We start from the raw sequence: 13803 nt of genomic DNA on the forward strand, positions 1-13803 counted from the left end.
ACGTTTTTAGTTTAGATGAAATCTGATTCATCAATTTTTGTCCTTATGGATTGTGCTTTTGGTGTCCTAAGAACCTAAGTTACAAAGATTTTCTTTATTTCCTAGAAAAATTTTATAGTTTTACATTTTATATGTAGATCTATAATCAAATTTGAGTTACTTTTCTTATAAGATATGCAAGAATTTTTTTTTTTTGAGGAAGATCGGCCCTGAGCTAACATCCATGCCCATCTTCCTCTATTTCACATGTAGGACACCACAGCATGGCTTGATAAGCAGTGCCTAGGTCCTCACCTCGGATCTGAACCGGCCAACCCCAGGCCGCCGAAGCAGAGCATGTGAACTTAACCGCTATGCCACGGGGCTGGCCCCCATATGTAAGAACTTTAATATAATTTTTATATAAGACTTTTAGGTCAAATTCATTTTTTTTTACATACGACTGTGCAAATGTTTCAACACGATTTGTTGAAAAGACTATGCTTAGTCCATTAAACTGTCTTGTACGTTTGTCAAGAATCAGTTGGCTATCCTTCTATGGGTCTATTTCTGGATTATTCCATTGACCTATCTCTTTGCCAATACTATTTTGTCTTGATTCCTGTAGCTTTGTAGTCAGTCTAAAAGTTGGTACTAGTATGAGTCTTCCAAATTTGCCCTTTTTCAAAATAATTTTGGCTCTTCTAGTTCCTTTGCTTTTCCACATACATTTTAGAATCAGCTTGTTTATATGTATAGAAATAAGGCTATGTGGTCAACTAATCTTTGACAAGGGTGCCAAGAACACACAACGGGGAAATGAAAGTTTATTCAATAAATAGCGTTGGGAAAACTGGATATCCCACAAGCAAAAACTGGACCCATCTTACCCAATTCACAAAAATTAATGCAAAATGGATTAAAGACTTAAACGTAAGACCTGAAACCATAAAATTCCCAGAAGAAAACATAGGGAAAAGACTCCTTGACATTGGTCTTGGTAATGATTTTTTTGGACATGACATCAAAAGCACAGGCAACAAAAGCAAAAATAAACAAGTGTGACTACGTCAGACTAAAAAGCTTCTGCACAGCAAAGAAAACAATCAACAAAATAAAGTCAATCTATGGAATGGGAGTAAATATTTGTAATTCACCTATCTGATAGGGGTTAATATCTAAAATGTATAAAGAACTCATACAACTCAATAGCAAAACCCCTCTAATACTCCAATTAAAAAATGGACAAAGGACCTGAATAGACATTTTTCCAAAGGAGACATACAAATGGCCAACAGGTACATGGAAAGGTGCTGAACATCACTAATCATCAGGGAAACAAGAAATCAAAACCACGATGAGCTATCACCTCATACCTGTTAGGATGGCTATTATCAAAAAGACAAGAGACAAACATTAGTGAGCATGTGGAGGAAAGGAAACCCCTGTACGCTGTTGGTGGGAATGTAAATTGGTACAACCATTATGGAAATCACTATGAAGGTTCCTTAAAAAATTAAAACTAGAATTACTATATGATCCACCAACCCCACTTCTAAGTATATATCCAAAGGAAATGAAATCAGTATCTCAAAGAGCTATCTGCACTCCCGTGTTCACGGCAGCATTATTTACAACAGCCAGGACAGAAACAACCTAAGAGTCCATTGATGGATGAGTGGATAGCTTGGGTTTGTTTTTTTTTTTTAAGATTTTTTATTTTATTTTTTTCCTTTTTCTCCCCAAAGCCCCCAGGTACATAGTTGTATATTCTTCGTTGTGGGTTCTTCTAGTTGTGGCATGTGGGACGCTGCCTCAGCGTGGTTTGATGAGCAGTGCCACGTCCATGCCCAGGATTCAAACCAACGAAACACTGGGCCGCCTGCAGCGGAGCGCGCGAACTTAACCATTCGGCCATGGGGCCAGCCCCAAGCTTGGGTTTTTTTAGCTGTCCTTTTTCAGAGTAAGGAAGTTCCCTTCAATTCTTAGTTTGCTGGGAGTTTTTATCATGAGTGGATGCTGAATTTCATCAAATGCTTTTTCTGCATTAACTGATATGATGATGTGGATTTTCCTCTTTAGATTATTAAGATAACGGATTATATTTATTGTTTTTTGAATACTGAACCAGCCTTACACTTTTGGGATAAACTCCATACTCTCATTTTATCTCCTTGTTACAGCTGGACTTTACTATGGGTATGCATTACTTTCATAAGAAGCTGATATAACTTAAGTTTTAAAGAAAATATATATACCTGATTCCATTTTGTCCTTTTTCTGGCTTTCGGTCAAGGCCATCCTTTATCTGAGAAAAAAACGTTTTCAAATATAATTCATTAAAGTAAGTTCAGATTACCATTTCAGCCTCTGAGAAGGAAAACGACACTGACATTTATCCCAGGAGCTAAGGGCATAATGATTACATTTAGAGGACTCCATCCTTCAACCCTGATTTTCCTTGAAGTTAACATGAACCTCTACAATTTTTGATGCTTGATTTCCAACAGTTCCACAGAATACTGCCTTCCAAGACTTTAGAACAAGCCACTCAACAGCTCCCTAATTCAACACGGGACCAAGAATCTTAATTCCATATTGCAGTTCTATAAAAGCTCACTTAAATTCACCTTTCACAATATCCAGAACTCCTTTTTTTACTTCAACTACGCCTTCATAGCTTCTTTATATGCCAAATGGCATATCCAGACACTATATTTTGCCTTGAAATATTTTATGTGTATTTTTATTGCTTTTACCTGATATATTGACTTATTTTTTCAGAAATTGCTCTAATTTTCCAATTATGTAGTACAAATTTTAAAAATTAATACAATTAATGATATATTCAAAACTTTATCTCAAAAAGTCTCTGAGGATGCACATATGTACTCTGTGTGACTTGTGTACACACTCCATGCCCAGAAGTTCTTTGATTAAAAAAATTTTTGATTAATATTAACCCTTCCCATCCACCAGTCAAACTTTTATTGGAAGTCAAATGATTTGTCTCCTTGAAGAAGGAAGAAATTGAGGATTATCTAATATGATACTACATAGAACTAAAACAAGTCACATCAGTAAAAGGTCATGTCTCCAACGTTACAAATAATAAAGCGTCAGCTGTAGGTGTCCAGCTACTTACCACTCGGTAATGATTGGGGGCCCACACTAGAATGGTATGGCGATGGCCCTGCTCAAAGTTATGGGTTACTGGAGTGACTGGTGATCCAGTGGAAGAAATGTTTATACTCAGCTTGTCTACATCAAAAGTCATAAAGTCGCCTGTCTATAATGGAGGGAAAGGAGTCATGGTTAATACCATTGACACTTGTTCAGCACTGTGTAACTGAACATTGTTATAGCGTATTATTGGACATTCCCAGTTCATGGTCATAAATATCAAAAAATGCCTTGGCAGAGCTGGCATTGGTTTGTCTCAGCCTCCCAGTCACCAGAATGGACTCTTTCATGAAGTTGTTTAATATTATCAGAGGAATTATACTTTTCATCCATCATTTTACTTTAATTTCATTTTATGAAGATAAATGCTATGGAAATAATTCCTACCATTGGGCAAAGGACAGCATCAGGGGAAAAGCAACAGCCCTGATGAAAACCAGTACTGGGCTGCCCCAAGCATCAGGAGTCGAACTTTCTTTTTTCTTCAAGATTATTAGTTTGGTAAGCTCTAAAGAAGTGGTTCTCAACCATCGCTCAACAGGAATGAGACCAGTTCGATCAAAATCTCTGGAGTTGGGACCCAGTATCAGGATTGTTAAAGCTCTCCGAGTGCTTCCAATATGGACTCAAGGTTGAGAACCTCTAATCCAGACCAAAGACCATCTAGATTAAGGTTTTCCAACCTTGGCACTACCGACATTTGGAGCCAGATAATTCTCGGTTGTGAGGGGCTGTGTGTCAGTATCCCCGGCTGCTATAGAGGAGATGCCAATAGCAAATTCCAAGTTATGACAACGAAAAATGTTTCCAGAGATTGTCAAATGTCCCCTGAGGCGGCAAAATTGCCCCCAGTGGAGAACAACTGACCTAGACATTTAAGGTGGGGTTCCGTGCATGAGCAGCAGCAACATCACGGGATGGCTTGTTAGAAATGCACATTCCAGACCCACTGATCAAGAACCCGCATTTTAGCAAGCTCCCCAAGTGACTCCCGTGCACATTACGGTTTGAGTTGCACCAGTTTAGAGTGAAGCCAAAATGAGATCAAGATGATTCAGATTTACACAAGGACCAAGAAGATCAGCTTATTCAATGTTATTATAACTCAGGTCAGAAGTTGAAAAGAAAGTTGCACTTCCTTCTACTTACTTGGGACATTTGGTTAACTGCCATTGTCTCTCCAGGAAAAGATATGTTCATGCTATTGTTTCCTATATTCAATACTTTAACTTGGACTTCATGTCCGTTGGGGAAGACTGGAAGAGTTTTCTGAGCAAAAGAAAAGAAAATTGGCAGTGAGGCCTTCAGTGCATATTGAAGATAACCTTAACCATGGCACTCCAGTCACTTCCCCCTAGCCAAGGAAACCTGTGCTGGCTGAGGCATCCCAAACGCACACCATGAAGCCCAGGGGGCCTCCACTTGCTTACCTCACAGCACCCACAGAAAGTGATGTTTGTACAGAACACGGAGGCAATCAGAAAGAGGCTGCCCCTGGCCCTGCCTATCTACCTCCAGGTCCAAGGATCCCAGGTTAGGAAGCCTAATATCTGAGGCAGTCAGAGTAACCATAGTCTCATGAAAGGTTATCTTGTTGTGGCCTCTGAGATTGGCTCTGCCCAGATGCCAAAGTCCTCCTTTCTAACTGTGGAAGCCCAGACCTCAGTCCTGGACACGGTGCTTGAAATACCCTCTCACAAATGCTTTATGCCTTCCTGCCTCCACACCTGGCTTGGGGTTTCTGCCTTTTCCCTACAACGCCCTCTCTCTCTTCAGCGTCACTGAAGCAATCCATGTCTATTTTAGCCCCACAATTCATTTTCCACAAAGCTTGCTATGTTCAAGACAGAGTTCACCCATACATATAGCAGCATTATTGACAATAGCCAAGAGGTGGAACGACCTTGTCAACGAATGAATGGACAAACTAACTGTAGTATATCCATACCATAGAATGTTATTCAGCCTTAAGAAGGAAGGAAATTCTGACACATAGTACAACACGGACGAACCTTGAGAACATTATGCAAAGTGAAATAAGCCAGTCAGAAAAAGACAGATACTGTATAATTCCACTTACATGAGGTACCTAGAGTAGACAAATTCATAGAGACAGAAAGTAGAATGGTGGTCGCCAGGGACTGGGGGGAGAGGAATGGGGAGCTGTTTAATGGGTGTGGAGCTTCAGTTTTGCTAGGTGAAAGCGTTCTGGAGACTGGGTGCACGACAATATGAACGCCCTTGGCACTACTCAACTGTACACTTAGAAATGGCTAAGATGGTAAATTTCATGCTATACATATTTTACACAATTAAAAATTAAAAAAGAGAAATTAAAAGAGAGAGAGAAGGGGAGGGAGGGAGGGAGACAAACAGAGAAAGTTGCGGGGGGGGGGGGGCGGCGAGGAGGAAGGAGTGGAGGAGAGAAAGAGAGAGAGAGGAGAGAGGTCTTTGACCTCCTGTCTTAGATACTTCATAACACCCTGTTTCTAGGACCTGTCTCAGACTCACAGCATTAGGTGTCTAGTTTAGCCCCATTGGGGGCCCAACAGATGTGTGGATTAGCTACCATTATTATAAACTTAGAACACAAAAGGTGTCTTCCTATCAAAAAGACAATTTACACATTTTTGAAGTACTTCGTTTGTGAGCGAACTTCTTTTAGCCAGATCTCCTAGGAGTTCATATTGCAAAACAACAAGTTCCATAAACTTCCCCCCATTATAAAAACTGCACAGTCGTCCCCCCTTATCTGCAGTTTTGCTTTCCAAGGTTTCAGTTATCCCTGGTCAGCTCTGGTCATCCTCCTTCTGACACAGCCTAACGCTGGGTCACAGCGCCTGTGTCGGCCACCTCGCTTCATCTCATCACATAGGCGTGTATCACCTCGCCTCATCACAAGACGGGTGCGTATAGCACAACAGAACATACTTTGAGACCACATTCACATAAGTTTTACTCCAGTATATTGTTATAATTGTTCTATTTTATTATTGTTATTGTTGTTTAGCTCTTTCTGTGCCTAATTTATAAATTAAACTTTATCATAGGTATGCATGTATAGGAAAAAACACAGTATAAATAGGGCTCAGTACCATCTGTGGCTTCAGGCACCCCCTGGGGGTCCTGGAGCTACCCGCTGTGGGTGAGGAGGGCCTGCTGTACTATAAATGGAAGCTCCTCATGGAACTGCTATCTAGTTTTTCTTCTGATTGAGTGCGCCCACGTGACCCGGTTCCCGGCTTTGTCCTTCGCGGTGATACGAGCCGCAGCGCACGCACGCTGACGGAATGGGACTATTTTACCCCCTGCAGCACAGCATCCATAGCTCCAGGACTGAGTTTGTCAGCAAAGACCCTGGCCTCCCCAAATGCTCTCAGTCCTGGAGGAAGACGACTTCTGAATGCTCCACTGGACCCGCCAGGAAAGGGCCCTGGAGAGTCAGAGGACAACTCACATCAATTTCCACCTGCACAATTGCAGCTGCCACAAAAGCCATGGAAGCCAGGAACATCCCAACCGTCATCTTCTTCAAGGAGCTGAAGGGACAACAGGAGAGTGGGTCTCAAGTGGCCTCATACAAACGAGCTAATGATAAGCCCCCAAAGGAAGCTCTCCTCTCCCACCATCCCCCCCAAAACAAAGCTGACCTCCCTACAAAACACATGGGTTGGAAGTATTTGTCTCTTATTCATGACCAAGACTAAGAAGAATAAATGGAATACAGCTTCTTATTTGCATTTTCCACTTAATTTCTAGAGATTATAGTTCAGGAGATACTTTGGATTATAGTTAATATTTCGACCATCTACATAGATAAGAGAACCTTAATTAGAGGATTTTCTGGCTGCCATTAACAGCACATCGGCATACAGACATCTAACTCAAATACTACATTTCTTGAAGAGCCCCATCACATAGGTGGTGTTGTGGGAGGGGAGACAGACTTTCTTTCCACTGAGGCGCCGGAAGCCGGGGGAGAGCAGCCTGTTTGCAAAGCCCTCGGTCGAGTGGAGCTTCACCCCAACCCCAACCCACTGGTCACCTACGTGAAATTGAGACCACATTTTGCAATCAGAGGATACACCACAGCATCCATGATGGGGACCATGATCACAATCAAGATGGCGTTCACCGTCTGCAGGTGGAGCGGAGATGAACTGTTACTGTTGTCTCAGGGGCTTTGATCTCTGAGAGCAACTTACATATTTTCTCCTACCTGCATTTGATCTGGCTGAATTTCAATAACTCCCTAAAAAGAAGGGGAAAAAAATCTCATTGATAAATCCCACCGATGATTGACTGGGGAGATGGGGGTGGGAATGTCACGAAAGGGAAAGAGAAAGGGGACAGAGGGACTGAAACTAGGGAATAGTGACCAGGGGAGGTGAAATATCTGTTGCTTAGCTCAAACTTACAATTTGCCCATTCATAGTGGTCGCTTGCAGTGTCCACCTTGATCCCTTAAAAATGAACAGATTTATTGCATCATTTGGGAACGTGTGGGTTTTAAATATTTTACAAGTCAGTGTCGAGTCTTTTCCAAATCAGGAACGAGGTTTGAAATGTTATAGGATTTAAAATTTCTTAAACATCAAGTTAGTCTCCCAGTTCCGCTGTAATGGTGGGCAAGAAGAGACAACTTGCATTTCTGCTGTACGAGTTAACACAACACGTAGGACTCCAACCCTTCACGAAGATTCTGCAAAGTGCTGCTATGTGATAAAGTTATCCTTAGGATACACAAAAATGCATTTCTGAGGCTTGTCGGAGAGCATGACATCTCCTGTAGGGTGAAAGCAGCCAGGCACTCTGACAACATTCTACATTCACTGGCAGAAAAGTTTCAAGCACATTATTGTGCTAAGAGCCACTTCTGACAGACGAGGCTGTCTTACAGTGGAATTCCATCAAGAGAGTGTTGGATTTAACCCTGGGCAGCCTAGTTACATTCAACCTATTTTATAGTAAAAGATGACTCAGGACTGTATAAGTATATATGATTATTTCCACAGAGGACTGAACGTGTAAATGTTTCAGCATAATCTATCAACTCCACTGGAAGGACATCGTAGCAAGTCAGGAAAGATGCCACTGTTGGAGTTCTTACAATATGCCAGTCAATGATCACTTTATAAATGTTCTCCAATTTGATCCTCACAGCCTTGCTGTGGGTTATAAGCCTTTCAGAAGGGTTAAGGAATTACCTGAGACACACAGCTAAAACGGGATGAGTGTATTTCTAGCGTAGACTGATTCCACTAACCGGTCCCTATCCAACCTGCAACACTGCCTCCTTGGGGCATCTACAGTTGGTTTTTAAAAAAGAAACTCAATGTGATCCAACAATTAGCAAATAAGTGAAAACATTTTTAGGAGCTAAATACTAAGTACAGCTTAGTGCCTGGTGGTGCCCAAAGAATGTTTGCTTTATGAGGATGCACAGAAATAGCATTTCACGTTACCTGCTGATCGAATAAGGCCCAGAACATGGGGAGTGGAATGTACAGGAACATCACCCTCGTGACCATCTTGATTTGAGAGATAAGCCGCTCCTGCAGTTGGAGTGGAGGAGGGACACATCAGCCACGACCTGTGTCGCTCGCAGCTATTAGCAGTTTAGTTTCAGCGTAGACATATTTGCATCTAGAGACAGGCTGGGAGGTGATTAATTATTCCAAAGAACCCTACCACAGATTTCTTCAGAAAATCAAAAATTCCTAAGTTATTTAAAATGTGAGCAAAACATCTGCTTAGGAGGTAAATTACTCAAATTTAAATGTAAATTCCATTAAATATAAACCCCACTACCAGCACTTAGCTCTTCCATGTTCAAACTAAAGTTATGTGACCACAATTACGCACAATTATTGACAGATGATTCCAAGTGAAAACCTATGAAAAGGTAATATTGTTTCCAGATAAATTATGTCCATTATTTATCAAGTTCTTCTCAATATAAAAAAACACTGTTGCATAGTCTGATACAAAATGCTATCAAAGCTTACGAGGATACAACTGATAATTTTGTCCATGTAGCCTTAATAATATGGATTGCGACTGTGGATGTCCACTTTCTAGAGGAAGCTCTCTGGGGCCACCGGAGCAATAATGTCACTCACATCGTATTTCTCTTTGGCCCAGTCCAGCCAGTGCTCCCTCTTGGGGAATTTGTTACTCCGATGTCTAATCCTGTTTGTGATGGCAAACTGAAAGAAGGAAAAAAAAAATCAAATTTCAAAACATAACACATTATTTTATCAGGAAGACACATTTCCATTAAACCCCCTTTAATGGGAAACTATGAGAGAAGCAAAATACAAAACTGTATACACTAGTATAATGATGATGCTAAAAGGCATAATATGCATTTATTTCTAATTTCTTTCTAACTATGAGTGTTTGAGTCGGAGCAAACGGTAACACAGTTACTTTACTCTCCAGGCCCTCTAGACAGGAGAGTTCAATAGAAATATAACACATGACACATTTGCAATTTAAGTTTTCTGGTAGCCTGATTGAAAACGCTAACAAGGGCCTGGCCTGCTCATCAAGCCATGCTGTGGCAGCATCCCACATACAAAATAGAGGAAGACTGGCACAGATATTAGTGCAGGGACAATCTTCCTCAAGCAAAAAGAAGAAGATTGGCAACAGACATTAGCTCAGGGCCAATCTCCCTCACGAAGAAAAAAAAAAAAACCAAAAAGCTAAACAGGTGAAATTCATTTTAAATATATTTTAACCCCAAAACCCAAAATATGATCTTAATATATAATCAATATTAAAAAACTAATGAGGATTTTTACATTCTTTTTTCATTACCAAGTCTTCAAAATCTGAGGTATATTTTACACATCTCAATTTGGATGCTAAATTTTTATCAGAAATACTTCATCTGTATTTATATTTCATAAAATTTATGTCTGAAAAACTAGATTTACTAAACTAACTTTACTAACTAAACAACTCAACTAAGTTGCTCCAAACATACTTAAAGGTTTTCCAGTAACTGAATTATCAGTTTTTAAGTTTAAGAGAACCACTACACAGAAATACGCTTATAAGAAATTATATAATTTAAATTAATTTAAGTGAAACTCAATTTAAAATTCTGTTGCCTAGTTGCACTTGCCACATTTGCAATGTTCAACAGCCACCTGTGGCTAATGGCAACCATACCGGCCAGAGCAGATCTACAATAAAGGTACTGTCACCCCTCAAAGGCGAGGGAGAAGCCCCCACATAGAACTAGATTTATAAGAAAAGAAAGATTATAGTTAAAGATATTTTAAAATATGGTAAGACTGATCAGAAAAATATACTGGCTCACCCATCATAATATTAGGGGCTTCTAAGATTCCTTGTTAGCGAGATGACTTTAGGAAAAGCAAAGTGCATTTGCAATGATACAGCAGCAAGAGAAGGTGATGGTGGTGCTGGCTGGGGACGTGTGTGTGACGAAAAGGCAATAACTCAAAGCTACGGGCTGATTTTAGGATACCGGGAAATACAATTCTCATGCCTCTAAACAGCTTGAAGCTGTTCTTTTGGAGTTTGAGCTAAGTGGTCAATTATTTGGTATGGAACGGGAGAGATTATTGGTAAGATCCTCTTTTTAGCTTGGAAATAACTTTTTTGTTTGGAATCAATTTAATGTTAGAGGAAAGTGCAGGAGGAAACAGGGAGAGCTGCAAATGAAGGGGGTTTTTTGAACCCTGAGAGGAGATATTTATTTCACAGAATGAAGTCCACCTGTATAATTTAGCACAATCAAGCCAGGAAAGTGACCTAAAGTTATCTTAAAGCTATCTTTTCATCCAAAAGATCATCCACACGTGTATTTTTTAAATAAATAAGTGACACATTTTTCCCCTATTGTACAATGTTCCCTAAAAAAAAAAGGGGGATATGTAGAGGAAAAAAGTTATTTGATTCTATGATTTAAAGATTTCTACACTCTACATTTATTTCCTGCCTTTAAACGTGCCTCCGTGTACATATACCCCGTAGATATATATGGAAGAAACCATAATCTTTGACAACGGGACTTCTGATGCCGCATTAGATAGCACAGACGTACTGTAAGTTAGGCGCTGTTCTCCTATTTTCAGCAATTTGGTGGACTTAAAAATTTTTCTGTTATAAATGTTACATTGACAATTTATGAATGTGAATCTGCATTCGTTTTGTGTGTTCATTTTTAAAAGTTATTTTCCAAGCCTTAATTCCTAAAAGTAGAATTACTGAGCCCTTTCCACGCTTCAGACTCTCGATATACAGTACCGAACCACAGCCTTCCATTTCTGTCTCACTGCTCCCCGACAGACGTCAGACATCGTTCGCCATTTTGATAGGTGAAGTCACTTTGATTTGCTTTTCCGTGACCATTGACCTTATAAGTCCATGAGCCATTTCCATCCTTATCTTTTTGAGTTCCTTTTGTGTCCTTTTCCATTTGGTGAGTTTTATAACCCTTCAATTTATCCAAACAGTAAAGAACACTAATAAAATGATTAAAGGAAAGTCAAAGCTTCACTGAATTTTAATTTAAAGAAGGTGGCAGGTTCTGGGGGTGACTAAACGCTATGAAGAGAGCGCTACTGAAATACTTACACCAATGCACTTGGCGACTTTAGCCATGATGTTCCCCTGGGGCTGGAACTTCTTGTACATTCTACTGCCGATGACGAATACGACTGAATAGGGCGAAAGAGGATGTGTTAACGTGGCATTTGCTAGAACTACTTCTGACCTAGAAGATGTAATTTTATGTGAGTTAGAAACTCATTTCAGAAATACTGGGATTACTCACAGAATGGGTTTACCTCCCTCCCCGTTTAGAAAGTGCTTTTGACTCTAACAATCACAAGAACTCCTGACTAATGTTATATTTGTATTCTCAGATACAAACTTTGACACCTAATACTATCTGCTTCCCAGAACTTGGGGCAGCTCCAAGACAGCACAGCTATTTAGGCACAAGTTCTATCCCTATGTGAAGGGAGACAAAGGGGTGCTTGCTGGCACCTAACGCATTAATGCATTATTCTATAAAGACAAAAAACACAGCTTTAATTTTCTGATTGAAATGGCAAGGGAAAGTTTCTTCTTTCTTTAAAAAAATCTTCAGAAAAAAGTAGGAATGAATCTGTTGAAACTTTTACTTAGTCAAATGTGGCAAAATTGATTCTGTGATCGTGGTACAGAAACACAGCTATAATTATTTGCATCTGCAGCTACAGGTTGACAAAAGTAAAAGCACTTTCACAACGAGGCAATCCTTCCGTGGACCTTCTTAGAAAAAGCATTCTGTGAAAATACCTTAGGAAAAAGCATTTCTGCAAGAGACTCTGAAAACACCATCCCGCTACTAGAATTTCTGATTTTCCAATACCACAATTCAATCATTTAAAAACACTGATGGATCGTTTGAATTCTACTTGTTTTCCTCAGTTAAGAGGCCCTGAGGTTTTTGTTTTTGTTTTGTTTTGTTTTTTGTGAGGAAGATTGGCCCTGAGCTAACATCTGTGCCAATCTTCCTGTATTTTGTATGTGGGATGCTGCCAAAGCATGGCTTGATGAGCGATGTGTAGGTCTGCATCCGGGATCTGAATCCATGAACCCCAGGCCACTGAAGTAGAGTGCATGAAACCACTATGCTACCAGGCCAGCCCCAAGAGGGCCTGAGATTTTGACAGGTACCAAGTCGCAAGCCTATCTCCAAGTATGTGCCTGTATCATAGACATTCTTTATAGTTGAAGACAGAGAAGTTCACTTGTATTCTTGCTCAGTGCCAGTCTTCCTCAATGCCCAATAGACTGAGTCTACATTTTTTTTGCCAACTAGTATCTTAATCTTTAAGCTTCTGATTAACTGAAGTCTAATTCAAGCATAAGATTGCTGCAGATGGAAACTTCTAGAGACGGTGTTGATACAGAGGAGCAGGCCTGGTCTTAATTCCTCTGTAAGAAAAAGCATAATCTTTGATGTAAGAATCACTTGTACAGAATCAATGAGAATCTAGTCTGATGGTGTCAAGTTCACACAGTGTCCAGCCTGAAACAACACTATCTCCTTACCCAGAATTAGAGGGGAGATGGCATATACGAGCCTTTTGGGGGAGTGTGGCAGTACTTAAACAACTATGGAAGAAAATGGACATAAAAAATGGGGAGAATTCTGAGCTCTGGGATGAGTCTAAGGAAAAGGCTACATTGCTACAACATGTGGAAAAGAGGCTAAAAGGGTGCAGACTTGATATTATTAAGAACTGAAAACACCCTTGGAGAGAGTGATAGTGCTGACTGCGACCTCATTTGAGTGGGAGGCTGTGAAGGCTTGAGATGGTTCTTGGGCTCTGGTTCCTTCTTGCATGACTGCTATAGGGTGAATTGTCCCCCTAAAAGGTGGTAAAGTCCTTAACTTGGGTACCGTACCTCAGAATGTCACCTTATTTGGAAATAACAGTCTTCGTAGACGATCAAGTTAAGCTGAGGTCATTAGGGTGGACCCTACTCTACAATGATTGGTGTCCTCATAAGAAGGGGAAATTTGGACACAGAAGTGCACACAGGGGGACGGCCATGGACAGATTGGTGGTATGCTGCCACAAGCCTGGGAAATGGCAGAGGTAGGAG

At 40.4% G+C, this 13803-nt stretch overlaps 1 protein-coding gene across 1 annotated transcript in view; it reads right to left on the reverse strand.

Annotated features, from left to right (window-relative positions):
- The window catches only part of SLC15A1 (solute carrier family 15 member 1), a 45672-nt gene that overhangs the window by 8170 nt on the left and 23699 nt on the right, over window positions 1-13803 (reverse strand). Inside the window, exons 9-18 of the mRNA XM_008516271.2 lie at window positions 11779-11861; window positions 9285-9371; window positions 8628-8717; window positions 7581-7625; window positions 7382-7414; window positions 7212-7300; window positions 6620-6701; window positions 4312-4431; window positions 3125-3268; window positions 2238-2287 (exon numbers count right to left, since the gene is read on the reverse strand). Coding sequence (XP_008514493.1) covers window positions 2238-2287; window positions 3125-3268; window positions 4312-4431; window positions 6620-6701; window positions 7212-7300; window positions 7382-7414; window positions 7581-7625; window positions 8628-8717; window positions 9285-9371; window positions 11779-11861 — 823 coding nt within the window. The remainder of the gene's footprint in view (window positions 1-2237; window positions 2288-3124; window positions 3269-4311; window positions 4432-6619; window positions 6702-7211; window positions 7301-7381; window positions 7415-7580; window positions 7626-8627; window positions 8718-9284; window positions 9372-11778; window positions 11862-13803) is intronic.

Source organism: Equus przewalskii, chromosome 16 (assembly GCF_037783145.1).
Source record: "Equus przewalskii isolate Varuska chromosome 16, EquPr2, whole genome shotgun sequence".
Lineage (NCBI taxonomy): Eukaryota > Metazoa > Chordata > Mammalia > Perissodactyla > Equidae > Equus > Equus przewalskii.